General features: G+C 44.8%; 2 protein-coding genes across 2 annotated transcripts; both read right to left on the reverse strand.

Annotated features, from left to right (window-relative positions):
- Positions 1-1527: 1527 nt before the first annotated feature.
- On the reverse strand, positions 1528-6744 carry LOC144539608 (uncharacterized). Its single transcript, XM_078285170.1, has 12 exons — positions 6660-6744; positions 5951-5970; positions 5688-5801; positions 4071-4203; positions 3742-3969; positions 2958-3044; positions 2662-2694; positions 2535-2567; positions 2111-2165; positions 1993-2025; positions 1828-1887; positions 1528-1739 (listed from the first exon to the last, which is right to left on the reverse strand). The coding sequence occupies exons 1-12, from the start codon at positions 6742-6744 to the stop codon at positions 1673-1675; spliced, it is 948 nt and encodes a 315-aa protein (XP_078141296.1). The 3' UTR covers positions 1528-1672.
- A 245-nt stretch (positions 6745-6989) lies between these two features.
- On the reverse strand, positions 6990-8692 carry LOC144539642 (uncharacterized). The gene is made up of 7 exons (XM_078285414.1): positions 8581-8692; positions 8454-8483; positions 8299-8367; positions 7902-7956; positions 7784-7816; positions 7619-7678; positions 6990-7530 (listed from the first exon to the last, which is right to left on the reverse strand). Exons 1-7 carry the CDS (start codon positions 8678-8680, stop codon positions 7473-7475), a joined length of 405 nt encoding a protein of 134 aa, XP_078141540.1. The 5' UTR covers positions 8681-8692; the 3' UTR covers positions 6990-7472.
- Between the last annotated feature and the right edge of the window lie 10166 nt (positions 8693-18858).

Here is an 18858-nt window from a genome sequence, read left to right on the forward strand (position 1 = left end):
GCTTCACAGCTACCGTGCAACGGCCCATGCCACAACCGGTGAATCTCTGTTCCAGCTTCTGAGAGGGAGACCGATGCGGACAAAACTGAATGTACTGCCGCCTCCCAAGGGCAGAGGGAAGTATGAACATGTCAGGGCCAGAGTTGTCTTACAGCAGGCCAAGAGTAAACAATGCACGGACACCAAGAGAGGTGCCAGACCCCCCAAAGTCACTGTTGGTGCTACAGTCAGAGTGCGCAAGCCTTTCCATGTGGGAAAGGGGGAGACACAGTACAGTGACCCCTTGTCTGTGCAACGACAGACTGGGCTGAGCTCCTTCATCCTCAGTCAGTGATGGAAAAAGGTGGAATGCAGCACGCCTCTCTCTCTGCCCAGAGAGATCTAAGGAAGCACCACGGGCTGACACAGCAGAGGAAAACCTCAGCCCGACAGAGACTTCAACAGGAACTGTGCGTCAAAGAGAGAGACAACCACCAGCTTGGACTAAAGACTATGTGATGAAGTAGGTCTGAGTCCAAGATAAGAAGACATGTAAGGGGTGTAGGCAGATCGCTGCCCTATAAAAAAAACAAAAAAAACAATGTGAATTTCAGTTACTACAGTATTTCCTACAGTGTTTGTGTTTTGTGTTGGGTAAGAGAAACTTTCGTTACACTTATTGATGCACCTATCTGTTAAGACCAACGTTAAATAGGTTGGGTAATTTAAGTTAGAAATCGCAGGAATAGACACTTTATATTTTGCCATGGTACTACCTATGTGCCTTATTCTGAAGTACAGCATTTGTTACTTTCTAAGTGTGGTTCCTTAAAGGGTACTATGGTTCCAGTTACATTAATACTGTTAGTACTGTTGTAAGAAGGTACCAACATACTGTGAAGATTAAGTTCTTGAGCTTTGAGACACAAGTTACCTGGTAATGTTATGTTAGCATAAGGACATGTTTACTACTGCTTATGTTAAGTTAGTTTTGACTGAGTAAGAAGAATTTCCTTGGGTAACAGGGGAGAAATTCTCAGAGAAGATTCAGTGCACCGATTGCACCAGGCTTTGAAATGTTCCTCAGCAAAATGAAAGATAGTTGTATTTCATTGTAAGTTTTATTTAATTCACTAAAGGTTATTACAACTTTGATCATAGATTTCCCTCTCTTCACTGTTATTCCCCCAAACTATAACAAAGAGTTGTTTAATTGTTCTCTAAATCATTTGAGAACAAAAAAATCTTCTTGGACAGGGGATCCCAACAACTAAAACTTACCAAATAAGCATAATGCGTATCTGTTTGGGGGTCCTTGAGGTGAGAAAATTTGGGCACCCATGGGACAGTGGGGTTGTGGTGGAGGTATGTGCTTTCAGGCAGAAAATCCAAGTGTCAAAAGTGTCGAATCCAAGAGTTTAGAGATGTTTGATTTCACACAGTTATGTTTATTGTAAAACCATTTCATTTACACTTGTATACACATATGCACTTGTAATAAAGGCAAAAGGAAAGAGAGGAAAAGGAAAGAAGAAAAAATAAATATAACCTACTGTAAAGTACAACTATTAATCCTAACTACAAACAATAAATACTACTATTCTCCGATTGTTAAATCAGGGACTTATGCCTTCTATGTTACAAAAGAAAAGTAAAGAGAGAGGTAAAGACGTTGCAGTGAGGCTGCTGCGGTTCATCTTCCATGGTCAGGCTGAGGAGGAGGGTTGTCATCATCCAGTCCAGGACCACCAGCAGCTTCTCTAAAAGCGTAAAATGACATCCCAGAATGAGTATCTTGTCTACAGTCACACATACTGTGGCTATGCTGCTTATTCAATGTTCACAAACCTCTCTCCGTTTTCCCCAGCAGTTCTCACATCTCTTAGGGCTACAGTCTCAGCAGGTTCACTGAAAGAAGTTCATATTTAACATGAAGAAGTGTTGGTAATGTGATCTCACATAGTTTAATCTATCAGTGATGGAACTTAGTGAATAATTATGTATTTTACTTACTCTGTTGGCTCTCTACTCTGCCTCTTGTTTCGCCTGTAATGAAAGTGGGAAACATTTTAATTTTAATCGAATTATATAACATGGGCACATGTCTGTGGCAAACCTTTGTCAACTGCACCTTTTCAGACAGAAGTGTGTAATCCAACCTAGAAGCACTACTAGGCCTACTCCACCTGTGGAACCAAGAGATGGATATTTCAGATAACTGTATAAATACATGATGCACGCACCACATCATAAAATTTAAATCTCACCTTTATTATCTTTAGTTTGGATAGTGTTTGAAAGACAAGCGTTGCAGCCGTGAGCGAAAGATGAAGCATTCCCAAGACATAGAAGAGGACAGAGCAGAAGCAAGTAGGATTTGTAGCAGGAACCTGTATCAAGAAATATTATTTTTCAGAATTGAAAGAATAACATAAATCATAGAGTGCATGGATTTTAAAGATGTGCCACTGACTGACAACAGTCGCTAACCCAAAAGCAGAAGAAATGCGCCGTAAGCAGAAAAAGTAACAGATTTAATGGTGTTAAACACTCACCAAAAACTCCACCGACAATTTTTCCTGCTAAATCTAGGAGAAAGTATATTTAATTCATTATACAAACAGGAACAATTTAGTTAAAGAGACACAAGTTAAGATTTTAGGACCTTAGAATTTTCTTTACCATCACTTGATGTTGGTGATGATGTTGTATGAGCTACAGGCAAAAGGAAAAACTCAGTCAATGATCAATGAAAGAGACCTACAAAGTCCCAACAGCACTCTATTCCACATAGGCCACAGCTTCATTCACTACAAGTTCATATGAGTCACATTACCTAACACTGTTATCAACTATTTACAGTGTGGCCAGCAGGGCCTTGGCTACAAAAGCTATCCAAAAGTACTCTCAAAATATCAGCTACACATCCATATGACTTCAATGTGATCATGTGCACATTTGCAGTGTTTTCCCTGCACCTGTCATGTCCTCAGAGCTGATCCTGGGCCGCTCCTGGTTTTGGAGCTCGACTATCTCAGAGGCACAAAGGCTGGCAGCATCTCCACCTTAGAGAAAAAAAAAACATAGCTCTTTACTTTCACTATAGTTTCCAGGTGTTTATTTATGCATCTCACACTTTAGCCTCTATTCATATAATCTGTGACAATCACACTTTCAACAACTGTGACGTGACTCGACAGGAAAAGCTCACCTGCCTGCCAGAGTAGAAGTGAAAAGAGTAGCACTAGTACTGTTGCTGTCTAGTTCAGAAAACAAGAGAAGTGTTACGAAGTGATATTAGATCCAATAACCTGAGTTATTGGTAAACATTTACCAATATACAGGATATGATGCTGTTGAGCTTTGATGAGGAAAATGAGGTCACATCAACTTTATTTATATAGCCCTTTATCACAAGTATGTCTCAAAAAGGCTTTACATACCATATCATATCATACACCATGCTACATGATACACATGCCATATACCATAGCCTACTACATCATACACACTCACTTCAAACACACTCACATTCACACCTATGGGTGGTAAAAAAAATGGGGAGAACATGCAAACTCAACACAGAAAGGACCTTCTTGCTGTGAGTCTGGCTGGCTGGGTGTGACGCTTGTGTATAATGTTCTAACTCAACATCACCAGTGTCAGCAGTTGTTGAATGTGTGATTGTTTTCTATAAACTAAAATCAGTTACTGAATTAGCTCACTCAGCTGAAACAGAAGTTTTAAGAATGGTTTGAATACCTGGATATTTGTCAATATGGCCGCTGTCCCCTTCAAATTCACAATCACCGGTTGTATTCACAAATGCCCGACCACCGCTCTTGCAGACCTTCATGGGTTCTAGAATGCTTTTGCAGTCCGGAATATCAGCTTTGTTGAATATCAGTTCATTGTTGCAGTATACGTGAGTCACATTCGCAGCACATCCTAGATTCATGCAGGCCAAGACCTTGTGTGCAGACTTTCCACCTGCAACATGATGCATCTATGAAATAAGCCACATAAATAACAGACAAAACCTTTTTTCAATAAATTATTCAGACCGATATAAACAGGAGATTAAGACTTACTTTGGCTTGCTCTGATTGAAGAGCTCACTGAGAGGCTTATTGCACACATCAGAAGAAAGACTGTTCTGTTCATATTAGAGATGTTATGAAGACTCTCTTCTTCCACACAGATGAGGTTCAGGAGGAAGGACACCTATCATCAAGTCACAGCATAAAATTATGATGCATTCAACGTTATCCAAGGAAAACTCACTCACAGGAAAAGTCCTGTGAGTGAGTTAAAACACATACAAATAATTGTCAGCTGCAGGCTTAAACCATATTCACAAGCAAACAGAGTGGCAACTCTGGAGAACTGGGAGGAATCCTCTCTCTCCTTTTCTGTGCGTGGAAAAACTGGCGCATTTTCAGCAGCGGTGCCTAGAAACACTGGTTCTAACAGCAGCTTAGCCTACCAAGGGAGACCATTTCGGCCAAAAATACAATTATTTTCAAAAATATTTTTTAGTATGGCATGCCATGATCTTACCGTGGCGTCCGGTAAGATCATGACATGCCATGACATGTCATGCATGTCATGGCATGTCACATCCCATCCTCTTAGCACAGTGATAACTTACATTTAAAACAGTTCTAAGTGCCAGTTCAATCCAGTCAGGCAAACAAAAAGCAATTACATTTCCAACTTAAAGTTTAAAACAAGTTCAGCATTAAAGTTACAAGTTAGCCTACATGACACAAGATCATTCTTGAAGCACTTGGGATCACAGCATTAACCTACTGCGACGCTGTGAGTTTGAGTCCAAAAAGGTTACATTTCCACTCGGATTACAATCCAAGAAAAGCAATAAAAGCCTGGTTAGTAAATAGCCTAGTTTAGGCTACTTGTACTCGACAAACACAGGTGCAGCGTGACCGGGACCTGGCTTTCTGTTTTATCTTAGAAGCTACTTACCTGGAAAGATCGAAGAAACAAGTCTATTCCGCGCTGAGAAAAAGGCTCTTTCGTCGCTTAATGTCAAAGATTGAATGAAATGAGAAGAAGGGGATTGCCTATATAGGGGAGGGTGAGTTGTGGTTGTTTTTAGTTCATTTCCTGCTGCTGCGGTGGTGGTGGTGCGCTTTTTTCTCGGAACGGAGGTGATTTATTATTGTTTTCTTCCTCAGAGGGTGATCCTCCGCTAACTCGAACGTGCTGAAGACTTCAATGACTTGCAATGACTGCTAGGGGGTTTTAATGTTCAAGAGTCTGTTGAATGACATGTGGTCATAGAAAAAGACAATGTTTTCAACAAATTAAGATGTGGCTAATGTTCATTTGACTGCTCTATTGATTACATTTTCTGCTCATTAATAGACTGATAATTATATATAGAATCACATATCGTTGCTATTGTTACTCCATATTAACTTGTGTTTCGCTTAGGCAAGAAATACTGTCGTGTTTCATACCTTTCATGTATTTCATAAAACTCATTTGACTCTGAGAGTGAGAGAGAGAGCAAGGAAGACAAACAGGGAGGAAAGAAAGTGTGGAGAGACAGAGGGAGGTCAGGAAGAAAGAGATGAGACTCAGTACATTTCCACTGAAGGCTGTAGCTGTGGCCCTTTCCCCACTGTCATAGGAACAGGGGCTGTATGATGATAAATGAATCAAAGAAGTCGTGTAGTTCTTACCCTCTCACCGGGGAAGGCGATCTCTGGGTTTGAGATAGCGGCGATCTTGGCAAGGGCGTGGCAGGCCTTCACTTTCCCAACATTTGTCCCTTCCAGAGCCAGAGGGATCAAAGCCTGAGGGCAGAGACAGACAGGTGCTGTTTTCTACACTCGTCTGACTCACACGGTCAAGCAGTGGGGATACCGCAACAACCAGTGGTTAGCAAGGTGAAGGTAGCACCGGTTTCGTGAGCTGGTATATCAGTCAGGTTGAGAAGCCATACCGTGGCACGCAGGGTGAGGACTGAGAAAGTTGAGAAAGGATCATGTATTATATTGAACACCTGGCCTTGCTGACCTTTGCTGGCTTTACCTGCCTGGACAGTTCACTGCAGCAAGGCCTCAGAATCTGTGTGTCTTTATTCAACTTGGTTTAATATGCATCAATTTCCAAATCTGTGACTCACCTTTCCCCCACCTTGGGCTATGATAATACCACAATCTTTTGCATCCTCTGACAATGCCAAAGGTGACAACACCCTGAGGATAAAAAATAAAAAGCAGTTGCAGCAAATCAAATATTTCTAGGTGTTGTTGCATTCTCAGGAAGTAGAAACCAGAACTGGGTTCACAAAACAGAAAGAAGTCTTATAAGAGGTACCTGCTAAGTTGCCAAAGTAACAGTTCATTAGCCGGATAGAAGAAGTCACAAAGCTAGACATGGCTCACTTAGTCCTAGTGTTAGTGCCCTGTACCTGCATCGTGAGTGGAGGAGACTATTGGTTGAGCAGTGTGTGTGTGTGTGTGTGTGTGTGTGTAATGTCCAAAGCTATTTGTCTGTTGTAGATGCTGGTCAGTGGCTCCTGGTCTGTGCCAGTCAATGAAACTTTTAGAAGGCTGATTACGGTGGACATCCACAACCAGTTCTTTGGTTTTAGAGCCATTGAGGTCCAAGTAGTTTGCAATCAGTCCGGAGCCGCCCCTCCGAGTTGCTGGTATCCACGATGGCTGTGTCATCTGAGTACTTGATGATCTGAGCTCCTGCATCAGTGTACAGGCTGAAGAGAATAGTGACCATCGATGCTGACCAGCTGGTGTCTGTATGTTAGGAACAACAGGACCCAGAAAATGAGATATGGGTTTACCTCCATCTTGATCAGCATTTGTCCCATTAGGTGAGGTTGGACTGTGTTAAATAATAATAATAATAATAATAATACTATATTACATTTCTACAGCGCTTTTCTCAGTACTCAAAGACGCTTTACAAGCACAGGATAAAACAATTTTATTAGGGGAAATATAAAAATGTGAGCCGTGAAACGAGAGGGAGGAAAGAGGGAGAGGGAGGGGTAGAAGGGTAGAGGTCAAAAGCAAGAGTGAAAAGGTGGGTTTTGAGGGCTTTTTTGAAGGATGACAAAGTGTTGGCCTTTCGGATGTGGCTGGGGAGGGCGTTCCAGAGGGAGGGGGCGGCTGCAGCAAAGGCCCTGTCGCCCCAGGTCTGGTGCTTTGTCCTGATGGTTTGGAGTAAGTTTGCGTCTGCGGACCTGAGGCGACGGGTAGGGGTGTGGTGGAGGAGGTCAGAGAGGTAGGGGGAGGGCCAGGTTGTTGATGGCTTTGAAGGTGGTGAGTAGTATTTTGAAATGCATCCTGTATTTGATCAGGAGCCAGTGGAGGTCATGGAGGATAGGGGTGATGTGGTCAGTGCGGTGGGTGGAGGTGAGCATGCGGGCAGCAGAGTTTTGAACGTATTGGAGTTTATTGAGGATATTGTTTGATGAACCATATAAGATGCTGTTGCAGTAATCAAGCCTGGATGTTATGAATGCATGCATCATCCAGTCCAGGACCACCAGCAGCTTCTCTAAAAGCGTAAAATGACATCCCAGAATGAGTTTCTTGTCTACAGACACACATACTGTGGCTATGCTGCTTATTCAATGTTCACAAACCTCTCTCCGTTTTCCCCAGCAGTTCTCACATCTCTTAGGGCTACAGTCTCAGCAGGTTCACTGAAAGAAGTTCATATTTAACATGAAGAAGTGTTGGTAATGTGATCTCACATAGTTTAATCTATCAGTGATGGAACTTAGTGAATAATTATGTATTTTACTTACTCTGTTGGCTCTCTACTCTGCCTCTTGTTTCGCCTGTAATGAAAGTGGGAAACATTTTAATTTTAATCGAATTATATAACATGGGCACATGTCTGTGGCAAACCTTTGTCAACTGCACCTTTTCAGACAGAAGTGTGTAATCCAACCTAGAAGCACTACTAGGCCTACTCCGCCTGTGGAACCAAGAGATGGATATTTCAGATAACTGTATAAATACACGATGCACGCACCACATCATAAAATTTAAATCTCACCTTTATTATCTTTAGTTTGGATAGTGTTTGAAAGACAAGCGTTGCAGCCGTGAGCGAAAGGTGAAGCATTCCCAAGACACAGAAGAGGACAGAGCAGAAGCAAGTATATAACATAACATATATATAACATATATAACATATATCATAGAGTACATGGATTTTAAAGATGTGCCACTGACTGACAACAGTCGCTAACCCAAAAGCAGAAGAAATGCGCCATAAGCAGAAAAAGTAACAGATTTAATGGTGTTAAACACTCACCAAAAACACTGAGAATGACTACCACTGAATCTTTACCATTGTTGGATGTTGGTGATGGTGTTATACAGGCTGCAGGCAAAAGGCAAAACCCCAGTCAATGATCAGTCAAAACAATGACCTGTGTGATGTGATGTGTATCTAGAGGAAAAGCTCACCGTCGAGAGTAGCAGAAGTGGTGTTGCTGTCTAGTTAACAAAACAAGAGAAGAGTTACGAAGTGATATTAAATAGAAAGAACACACATTGTAGGTTAATTAAGGCATCTACTTGTAAAAGTGAATACCTGGATATTTCTCAATATGGCCGCTGTCCCCTTCAAACTCACAATCACCAGTTGCATTCAGGACCACAAACACCCGACCACCACACTTGCAGACCTTCATGGGCTCTAGAATGCTTTTGCAGTCTGGAATGTGAATTTTGTTGAGTATCGGTTCATCGCTGCAGTATACTTGAGTCACATTAGCAGCACATCCTGGACTCATGCAGGCGAAGACCTTGGGCGCAGGGCTATTTCCACCTACAACATGATGCATCTATCAATAAGCCACATAAATAACAGGCAAAACCTTTTTTCAATACATTATTCAGACTGGTGTAAACATGAGATTAAGACTTACTTGGGCTTGCTCTGACTGGAGATTGGTTTATTGCACACATCAGAAGAAAGATGAAAAATTGTGCTGTCAAGACAAAAGTAAACTAAATTAGAAGCTCTGATGGTTGACATGGGCACATTTTAAAACTGGTATAAGGTCAAAAACCTACTTCCGTTTATGTTAGAGATCAGTGTTGAGAAGACTTTCTGGATCTTCCCAAAGCATCTTGTGCTTCCCTCGGCCTTCTGCTGTCGCTGACGTCTATGCTTCCTTCCATGTTTCCTGTTGGGAGACACTTTCAGTCTTCTCTCTGCATCTTGATTATCCTCACTGTCTTGCTTTTTATTCTCTACCTTGTTACCCTCCTCTCTTTATCTGCTCAATCCTTCAAGCACCAATCCATTCTTCTCTTTTCTTTCTACTTCTGCTTGACCTTGATCAACTTGAGTCTTCACACCACCCCCTTCCTTCTCTCCAGTTCTTGCCCCAGACAGCTCTTCCCTCTTCAATACTTCCAGTGCTCTCCGTAACAGTATCTTTTCTCACTTTGATTTTACACCCCATCCATACTCCATCTCCATCTGACTTGGAAGCTTTATGAGCAACCATCTCAACAGCTTTCTCAGAAGCCAATTCATCAACTTTCTTAGCAGTCATCATCCTAGTTACTTTCTTTTCTGACTTTTCAGTAACACCAACAGCCTTTCCCTCCTCCACACTAACAATGCCACGCCCCACCTTCATTACAGAACTGTAACTATCTCTTTCTCCCCCCTGTACCCTACCACACCTCTGACTCTCATTTGTATTTCTCATTTGAGGACAACCGTTAGCTTATCACCAAAACAACAGGATCGCTGCCTCTGTTTGCCAGGCGTGTTTCCTGTACAAATCTGTGAAAGGGAAATTTGCTTTAATGACTCTTGAATGCCACCAAAACTGAAACCTGTTCAAATGACAAAAGCTGGGTTGTAAAGGTGCTGCACTTCTGTCAGTCTTTCTTCTGAGGGAAGAGGGACATTTAGTGCCACTGTAATCTAAGCATTATATGGCTGTTGAATTCACCACACTTTAAAAATGTATATTATTTAATGATAGGACAAAATAATTAAAATACATATATGTTGCACTAGTTGTCCAAAAATGCAATACATATGACAGATGCTGCCTCCAAAACTAAATCAAAACTTAAATACGGTTCCATCCCTGGAAGGGAACTCAGCCTTTCATATGTTGGATAGCACATCAGCCTCTGATAAAGGTTTACATCCACTAACTTTTAACTCAAGACACAAACTTACCCCATTTCCTGCTGCTCTGAGCTGAAGGTTTCTTTCTCCCAGTATCCCATTGGACTGTGGTAACAGCGCTCAATATGGATATTCCACCTATAGAAAGAAACAGATGAGGTTCAAGAGGAAGAACCGAACGACTACCGACCTGTGGCCCTCACATTGGTCTTGGTAAAGTGCCTGGAGAGACTAGTGCTACCCCGCCTCCTCTCACAAGTAAGCCCCACCCTCGATCCACTGCGGTTTGCCTGCAGGCAAAACCGCTCAGTGGAGGACACGGTGATGACTGTATTACATACCACCTACAGTCACTTTGAAAAGCCGTGCGCATATACCAGGATCCTGTTTGTGGATTTCTCCTTGGCCTTTAACTGCATGCAACCCCACATCCTCTGCGCCAAACTGCAAGAGCTCCAGGTGGATCCCCACATGTAGTCCATGGGCCAGACCAGATATCGGTACCATCTGAGTGGGCAAAACCTTACCTATACTAAATTGTTTATAGGGTCAATATAAGTAAATTAATATATGATAGCCTTTCCACAGGAGCAGCTTTTCATATTTATTGGACATTTTGTTTTTTTCCCCTATTAGCGCCTGTAGGAGATTTTGTTGTTGTTGTTGTTTTTTTTCACCTTTATTTATTCAGGGGAGTTTCACTGAGAGCAATGCTCTCTTTTTCAGGAACGCACTGATCACATTCACACACATTCACACCTGGAAGCTGATCAGTACAACCACAGTCTAATCTGCTGGCCACTGAGCAGCTCCATTGGAGCGGTTGGGGTTAAGGGCCTTGCTCAAGGGCACCTCAGTGGTGGTAATGAGGGAGGGGCAAGCGCTGCTTTTCACTTTCCCCACCCAGATTTATCCTGCCAGTCCGGGGGACTGAACCGACGACCTTCCGGTCACAAGCTCGCTTCTCTAACCTTTAGGCCACCACTGCCTGTTGCTATTCTTGTTTTCTTTCCCCCCAATATAAATTATTTCTAAATAAATTATGTAATTGAAAATATACAGTATATTTAATAGAAGCCGACTCCACTTTTGAAATAATTAACACATAAACACAACACTTTTTGAAGGTTTTGTTTATGTCCAGGTTTCCCAGATTCCATCTCTGTAGCATCTCTGTAGCACGTGAGTTGCGTGTTCAGTGAGTGAGTCTAGTGGCTGGTGACTGGTGACTGCTAGGACCATAGGCTAGTCTGTGACAGATGCCTTGCCCTTGTAAGTAATTTTGTTCAAAGTACTTCAAACAAAGATAAAGTCTACCCATCAACAGAATAAAAGGTTTAAAAACGTAACCAGACTGTTTACCGCCTCAAGTGAATTAACTTATCCCCAGCCAGATCCATATTTAGAGGTAACGTTAGCTAGTTTAGCTAGCTAGCTAATTTTCTTTAGCAATTTTCTTTCCCTCCACTTTACGCTACAGTGGCTACACTCAGGTCCTCAACTATAGAATATACAGCGTCGGGACCTGAGCTCTGCTCCCAAAATTTCTTCAGCGATCAAGCAGTCAAGAAGAAGAAGAAGATGAAGAAGTCATCTCACCGCGCCAGAGGAGCTGTCTGCTTGTGTACCGCCTGCTGGATCGGCTACATCCTGCCGTCGGACCTCCACCCCCGCTGCGAGGCTTGCCTGGGTGCCTTTCACGCCGGGTTAGCGTTGACTCCGCAGGCCTCCTGCCAATTCACGGCGCTCCAGGTGGAGGGAAGCGGCGATGGTAGCTGGGCTGACCGCGGCGCCGTCTCTCCGGACGATGAGCTGGACAAGATCCTCTGCGGCAATGACTTCCCGAATATTCCGGAGGAAATCCTCGATGGCGGGCACGAGTCAGCCGGCTCGGCTCCCTCCATCTCGGGCTCTCCTCCCGATTCTCCTGTCTCCCCGTCGGGAGACCTGGAGCCTGATCTTGAGGGCGGGGCCCTGCAATTGCGGCTTTCCCCTTCCCCACCGCGGCAAGGAGCTCCGCTACTGCAGTCCTCTCCTTCTCCGCTCCAATCTGCCAGCCACATGCCGGCCGCCAAAGGACTTCTCCTGGACTTGCTGGACATCATTAAGCAGGCGGCGGATTTGAGGGGCATAGCGATGCCGGCAGAGCAACCGGCACCTGCTCACAGCCTCTTAGGCGGGGATGTGTACGTCGAGGAGCCGCCGGTCAAAAGTCCCCCGCTTTGGCTCTCCTTTATGCATTTCCCCCAGTTCCCCTGATTTCTCGCCTCTTAGCGCACGTTCAGGAGGAGAACCTAGCGGGTATTCTGGTGGCACCAGAACGCACGAGCGCGTCTTGGTTCCCGACCATGGTGCAGCTGCTGGCGGGGAAACCGTGGCAGCTCCCATGGCACAGAGACGCACTGTCACAGCTGGACGGTGCGATCCTCCACCTCCCGGTAATAGGCCAACAACTGTGGGCCTGGCCGCTGAACCGGAGCGCTTGGAAAGGTTAGGTCTGCCCCCTGCGGTGGTGCGCACTATCCAAGGTGCGAGAGCCCCTTCTACTACAGCGTGTTACGTGGGTAGATGGTCTGCTTTTCAGCGCTGGTGTGTGGAGAGAGGCTCTGATCCCACGTTGTGTCCTCTGCCTCTCGTGTTAACCTACCTTCAGACGTTGGTAGATAACGATTTGGCTCCATCTACAATCAAAGCGTATGCTGCAGCCATTTCATCCTGCTACGAGGGCTATGGAGAGAGATCAGTTTTCGCGCATCCCTTGGTGAAGCGCTTTTTAAAGGGAGTCAGATGACAGAACGTCGTACGCTCTCTAGCTCCGCAGTGGGATTTACCTCTGGTGTTGCGCGCTCTGGGGGGTCCCCCTTTCGAGCCGATAGCCCAAATCTCTCTTAAGATGCTATCCCTGAAAACAGCACTCCTCCTAGCCCTGACGTCGGCTAAGAGAGTGAGTGACTTATGCGCGCTGTCGGTCTCGCCGTCCTGCCTTTCTATTAGAGAGGACGGGAGCGCAGCAACTTTACAGCCAAATCCATCATTCACACCTAAAGTCCTAACAAACTCCTTTCGGTCGAGAATTATTTCCCTCGAGGGGTTCTTCCCCCCGCCTCACAGAAATGAGGCAGAGGAAGCGTCTCACCATCTCTGCCCAGTGCGCGCTTTGTCTCAGTATGTTTTGCGCACAGCAAACATCTGACAGACACAGCAGCTGTTTGTTCATTACAGAGGGCATTCACAAGGCTCGGCTCTGTCAAAACAGCGTCTGTCGCACTGGCTGTGTGATGCCATCACACAAGCCTACAGTGTGGCGGGAGCCAAGCCGCCGCAGGGCGTCCGGGCGCACTCCACGAGAGCCTTGTCATCATCTACAGCCCTTCTCAGAGGGATGGCAGTGGCAGACATCTGCGCAGTGGCATCTTGGGCTTCTCCATGCCTTTTCATCCGTTTCTATCTGCGCGATGTGTCTGAGTCCTCCCTGACTCATTCAGTCTTAAACGTGCTAGACCGCAGATGACGCGTTGTCAGATCTGGCGTTTTTACGCACATGCCAAACGGTGCGCCCCCAATCTAATTATCACAGATTAGTGGGCTGCATGAGGGATCATTACGATACGTAATCAACGTCTCACATTCTGCAACGGCAGTGTTGTGTGGAGCAAGTGTTCTATCACTCGCCTTTTTTCCACACAAGGTTGACATGAGGTCAATCATGGGACAGCCGGTGTTTTCCTGCCTTATTACGTTTCGCATTATAGGGTTGTGAACTGGTGTATGTTATCTGCTTGAGGTCCTTGGTGTCTCAGTGGGCATTGACTACATCAGCTTCGCCCTTAACCCAATAGCGACAGCTCTTAGAGGGCAAAGCCTATACGAAATAGAACGTTAGTTATGTTACCATAACTCCAGATTCTATGAGTATAGGCGTAGCCCTCTAAGACTTAGGTCCCCTGCTCCACCGACATTGGCCGAAGAAATTACTGGCTTTTGGGAGCAGAGCTCAGGTCCCAACGCTGTATATTCTATAGCTGAAAACCTGAGTGTAGCCACTGTAGCGTAAAGGGTTAACCCTTTACGCTAACCCTAACCCTAGTCGTAACACATTTTGAATGCAGCTGTTCATATACACATTAACACAAATAAAACTCTTTTTGACTGAGACGTGCCAATTTAGTAGACACTATGTAGTATAGTATATCTAGACATGTCTGTTGAAGATGTTTCTACATGTAATACTAACAGTCAGTAGTCCAGACACACCCCAGGGAGGATATAATGAAAGGAAGATGATTTCCAGGGAAGGCACTTTCTCGGTTTTGAACGACAGCAGTCCATACTTTAAGAGGGGATAACCACTAATAAGCTGCCAGTCTGCAAGGTCTATCATATCAAAACATAATCTAGGGATGTATAGGAATTAAAAAATCACAACTAGAATTTGCCCACCCAGATGGTACCAGTACATTAAATTTTGGGCCTGAGCCCATGGACTAATGAGCATATGCGACCATTTTTTGAGAGTGTGCGAGTTAAAATTTCACGTGGTCGCATTCATGCGAGTGCATGATGATCATTAGCCTGTTTTGGTGCCCCTCCGGCATGGGTACTGCGTTAGCCATTGTGGTTGAAAGTAGTACTTTTTCTTCTTCACTGGCTCAGTCGGTCTCTCCCTACCTGCACTCTCCCTGCGTTCACACATAGCGTTTTTTGATGTGGAAAAAGCGCTGCCTGGAGAGCTTTTTGTGAGGAGAAATAAAAAGCGGATCACGGCAACATCACCTGACGTTAGCTGAGCAGCTGCTAGCTCACTAACCAGCTGGTTAGCACTTCTAGCAGACAGAACAGTGTTGTGCAACAAGCAAAGGCTTACCAGATATGTCCAATACATGTCCAGTATAATCCATACTGCCTTTAAGATCGCTGTTGCGGTAATGGAAATTCACTTATTACAACGTCCAATTTCCACCGGCACTTTCACTTTCTCCATATTTGTTGTTGCTATGGGAAAAGTTGAACATTTCTCAACTTTTGAAAGCGCTCCAGTCAACGAAGAGAAGAAAGACATGGATGACAGTGAAAGAAAAAGACTGACTTGGAAGATAAAGATAAATATTCACACGCTGACAGCAGATGAACTCTTTCAAGTCGTTGAGTGCATCACACCGGTACCGAATCTTGATTCTTCTAGTGTAACTAAGGGTGATGAGGAGAGTTGTTTTGATTACATATGTACTTATTTACATTGTGAAGCACTGCTTGATTTAGAGGACCAGGGACTTTCTCAGTTACTGTATTATTATTAATGAGCTTGCTGCTAGTTGTGTAGCCACTGAAGTGAGTCACCCTATTGTCTCAGAGAGTGAGGTTAATACATTTCCATCTGCTCCTTCACATACCTTCCCAGTAACTCAACCGGAAATGGTAGAACACACTAGTGATGACGCATCTCATGCTGATTGGGCTGGACAACAGACACTTAAGTACCAAAAGCTAGTTGCTAACTATGAGGCATTGGGTAAGAAGCTAGTCGAGTTTACAATGGCACCACCTCCACCACCTACACATACCGCAATGACAGCTCAACCACCTAATGCCACAGAACCAGACAGAGTACATAGCCTCAAACGAAAAGGCTCCACACCCATGATGGCTGATAATGTTGTCTCCATAAGAGACCTATCATTTCTGCAGCGGCGAGAATTCAAAATCCATGGGGGTCAGGTAGGGGACAGTACATCAGACATCGGTTATAACAGCTTGTGTAAGCAGATTGATGAGGGTGTCAAAGCCAACCATACAGAGAGTGAGATAATCCAAGGCGTGCTCTGCATCACTAAACCAGGACAGTTTAAGGACATGCTCATTAATAAAGATGACCTAACCGTCGCCGAGCTCAAAAGCTTCATGTGTTCGCATTTGGGTGAAAAGAGCGGCAGCGAGTTATTTCAGGAGCTGATGAGCACCAAGCAGCATGAACATAAGAGCCCCCAACAGTTCCTATACCGGATGATAGGACTGAAACAGAAAGTTATGTTTGCATCAAGACAAGGTAGCACAGATATTGAGTATGAGCCCCACACAGTCCAAAATGTGTTCTTGCGAACAATTCATCAGGGCTTCCTCCCCAAGTATAACGATATCCGTAATGAACTCAAGCCACTCTTGTCTGACTGTACTGTGTCGGATGAAATGCTATTGATGCAGGTGAACAAAATATCCAGTGAAGAGAATGAAAAACAGCGAAGACTAGGCCACTGCTCTCGTCAAAAGATAACACATGCTCACAGTGCTCAACTCGAGTCTGATAGGGAGGCTGACAAGCACACGGACTTAAAAGCAAAGAGTAAACATAAAATCATAGAGGAACTGAGCGCCAAGGTTGATGCCCTGACCAAAGTGGTTGAGTCTTTTAAAGCAACCAAACCTCCAGAACACACATGCCAATGCGTCCTAACCAAGCTTGTCCCCAAACAAACAGCAAGACAATATGGCTGTCCTAGGTGTGTTGAAAGGGGTGTGAGCATGTGTAACCACTGTTCTCACAGAACCGTCTTGGAGAGCATCGAGCCCATCGCCAAAATAGTACAGACAGATCAGCTGAACCCGGAGGAGCCATCAGTTAGTGTGGAGGTCAACAGCGCAGAACCCTGTGATCCGAATGTGAGCCACTTAAATGAGGAGCAACAGAAAGTTGTGAAGAAAATGCTGCGGGAGGTTTTTTTGCCCGGAACGATGACGATATGGGGTGTGTACCTACCTTGCAAATGTCCATCACTCTCAAGGACAAAACTCCTGTCCAGAGGTCATACACCTCCATTCCAAAACCCCTCTACAAGGAGGTAAAGGAATACATCGAGGACCTTCTAGCGAAAGGATGGATTGTGAAGTCTAAATCACCTTACTCTGCACCAGTCGTATGTGTGCGTAAGAAGGATGGCACACTAAGACTCTGTATCGATTATAGATTGCTGAACCAGCGAACTGTACCCGATAGACACCCCCTCCCGAGAATCCAGGACCTCACCGATACTCTAGGTGGGAACAGTTGGTTTTCAATTCTGGATCAAGGGAAGGCATACCATCAGGGGTTCATGGTTGAGGGATCACATCACCTGACCGCATTCGTTACCCCCTGGGGTCTCTACGAATGGGTGCGGATACCCTTTGGATTGACCAACGCACCAGCTGCATTCCAACAAAGCATGGAAGAAATGCTCACTTCCCTTCGAGACGAGTGTTGCATTCCATATTTGGATGACATCCTGTGCTATGCCCGGACCTTTGAAGATCATGTGGAAGGGCTGAGAAAAGTCCTGAGAGCGCTGCAATGTCATAGAGTCAAGCTCAGACCCACCAAATGTGAATTTTTTAAGCAGGAGGTGAGATATGTTGGTCGATTGGTCTCGGCTGATGGCGTACGCATTGATCCCAAAGACCTGGAGGCTGTGTATGCCCTGAGGAACAAAACGCCAGCCACTGTTGGAGATGTTCGGAGGATAGCTGGGTTTCTGAGCTATTATCGCTCATATGTCCAGGATTTCTCCAGAATTGCAAAACCCATCTACGAGCTCCTGCAACTGAAGACAAAACCTGGCGAGCAGTCACAGAGGAAACGTAAGGGAGAGAAAGGAAAGGGTGCACAGTTATCATCCAGAACACCAGTAGAATGGACTGGGGAACATCAGGAGACCCTCTGTAAGCTGATTGACGTGCTGGCGAATCCACCTGTTCTCGCTTATCCGGATTTTGACCTACCTTTTGTTCTCCACACCGATGCGTCTGACAAAGGACTGGGAGCTGTCTTTTACCAGAGCCAGAATGGTAAACTCAGAGTCATTGGGTATGGTTCGAGAACCCTCACACCAGCAGAAAGGAATTACAGACTCCACTCCGGGAAACTTGAGTTTCTCGCCCTGAAATGGGCAGTCTGTGAGAAATTCAGGGATTACTTGTTCTACGCACCTTATTTTACCATCTACACGGACAATAATCCCTTGACGTATGTCATGTGTAGGGCTGGGTATCGTTTAAAAAATGACGATACCAGTACCAATACCAGTACCCTTAAAGTGATACCGATACCAATAGAGTACTTCATTCAATAACTTTTTTTTTAACGTTTTGGTGGCATTTTGGTATTTCTGTCGATACCTTAAAGGTATCGAGTACCAATACCCAGCCCTAGTCATGTGTACTGCCAAGTTGAACGCAGTGGGCCATAGATGGGTTGGGGAGTTATCTGATTTTAGATTTGACATACAGTACCGACCTGGTAAAGTCAAGGTCGATGCAGATACCCTTTCGTGATGCCCACTTGACATCAACGAGTATGTAACAGAGTGTACAGAAGGGCTGCCCAGAGAAGCTGTCACTGCTACATGGGGAGGCTGCAGAGCAGACAAAAACCAAGACATTGCTTGGGTTGCTGCCATGGCACTATCACAAGGTGACCAGCTTGAGCCACGTAGCGGAGGGCTAGCCATTGACCTCGCTGAACTTCAAAAGGCTCAGAGGACAGATCCAGTGATCGGTGAGATTCTGAAAATGAAAGAATCAAGCAAAACACTTACAGATGAGATGAGACGAAATGCAACTGGCATAGTCAGAAAGATGATGCATGAATGGGGAAAACTCCAGCTTGAAGATGGGCTTCTGTACCGCAGGACAACAGGGAGACGTCAGCTAGTCTTACCTGCCAGCTACAGGCCAATGGTCCTC

Source organism: Centroberyx gerrardi, chromosome 8 (genome assembly GCF_048128805.1).
Source record: "Centroberyx gerrardi isolate f3 chromosome 8, fCenGer3.hap1.cur.20231027, whole genome shotgun sequence".
In the NCBI taxonomy this organism is placed as follows: domain Eukaryota; kingdom Metazoa; phylum Chordata; class Actinopteri; order Beryciformes; family Berycidae; genus Centroberyx; species Centroberyx gerrardi.

Bases quoted from the DNA above. Each gene is read 5' to 3' on its own strand.
- LOC144539642 (XM_078285414.1), bottom strand. From the start codon at position 8,680: ATGAAGGTCTGCAAGTGTGGTGGTCGGGTGTTTGTGGTCCTGAATGCA. The intron at 7,957-8,298 runs GTGAGTGTTTAA...TTGGTTCCACAG, and splicing joins AGTCATTCTCAGTGTTTTTG to GCGGAGTAGGCCTAGTAGTG. The intron at 7,817-7,901 runs GTGCAGTTGACA...CTTTCATTACAG, and splicing joins ACACACTTCTGTCTGAAAAG to GCGAAACAAGAGGCAGAGTA.
- LOC144539608 (XM_078285170.1), bottom strand. From the start codon at position 6,744: ATGGTCACTATTCTCTTCAGCCTGTACACTGATGCAGGAGCTCAGATC. The intron at 4,204-5,687 runs GTAAGAACTACA...ACTTGATGATAG, and splicing joins TCGCCTTCCCCGGTGAGAGG to GTGTCCTTCCTCCTGAACCT. The intron at 2,568-2,661 runs GTAAAGAAAATT...ACTTTCTCCTAG, and splicing joins ATCACCAACATCAAGTGATG to ATTTAGCAGGAAAAATTGTC.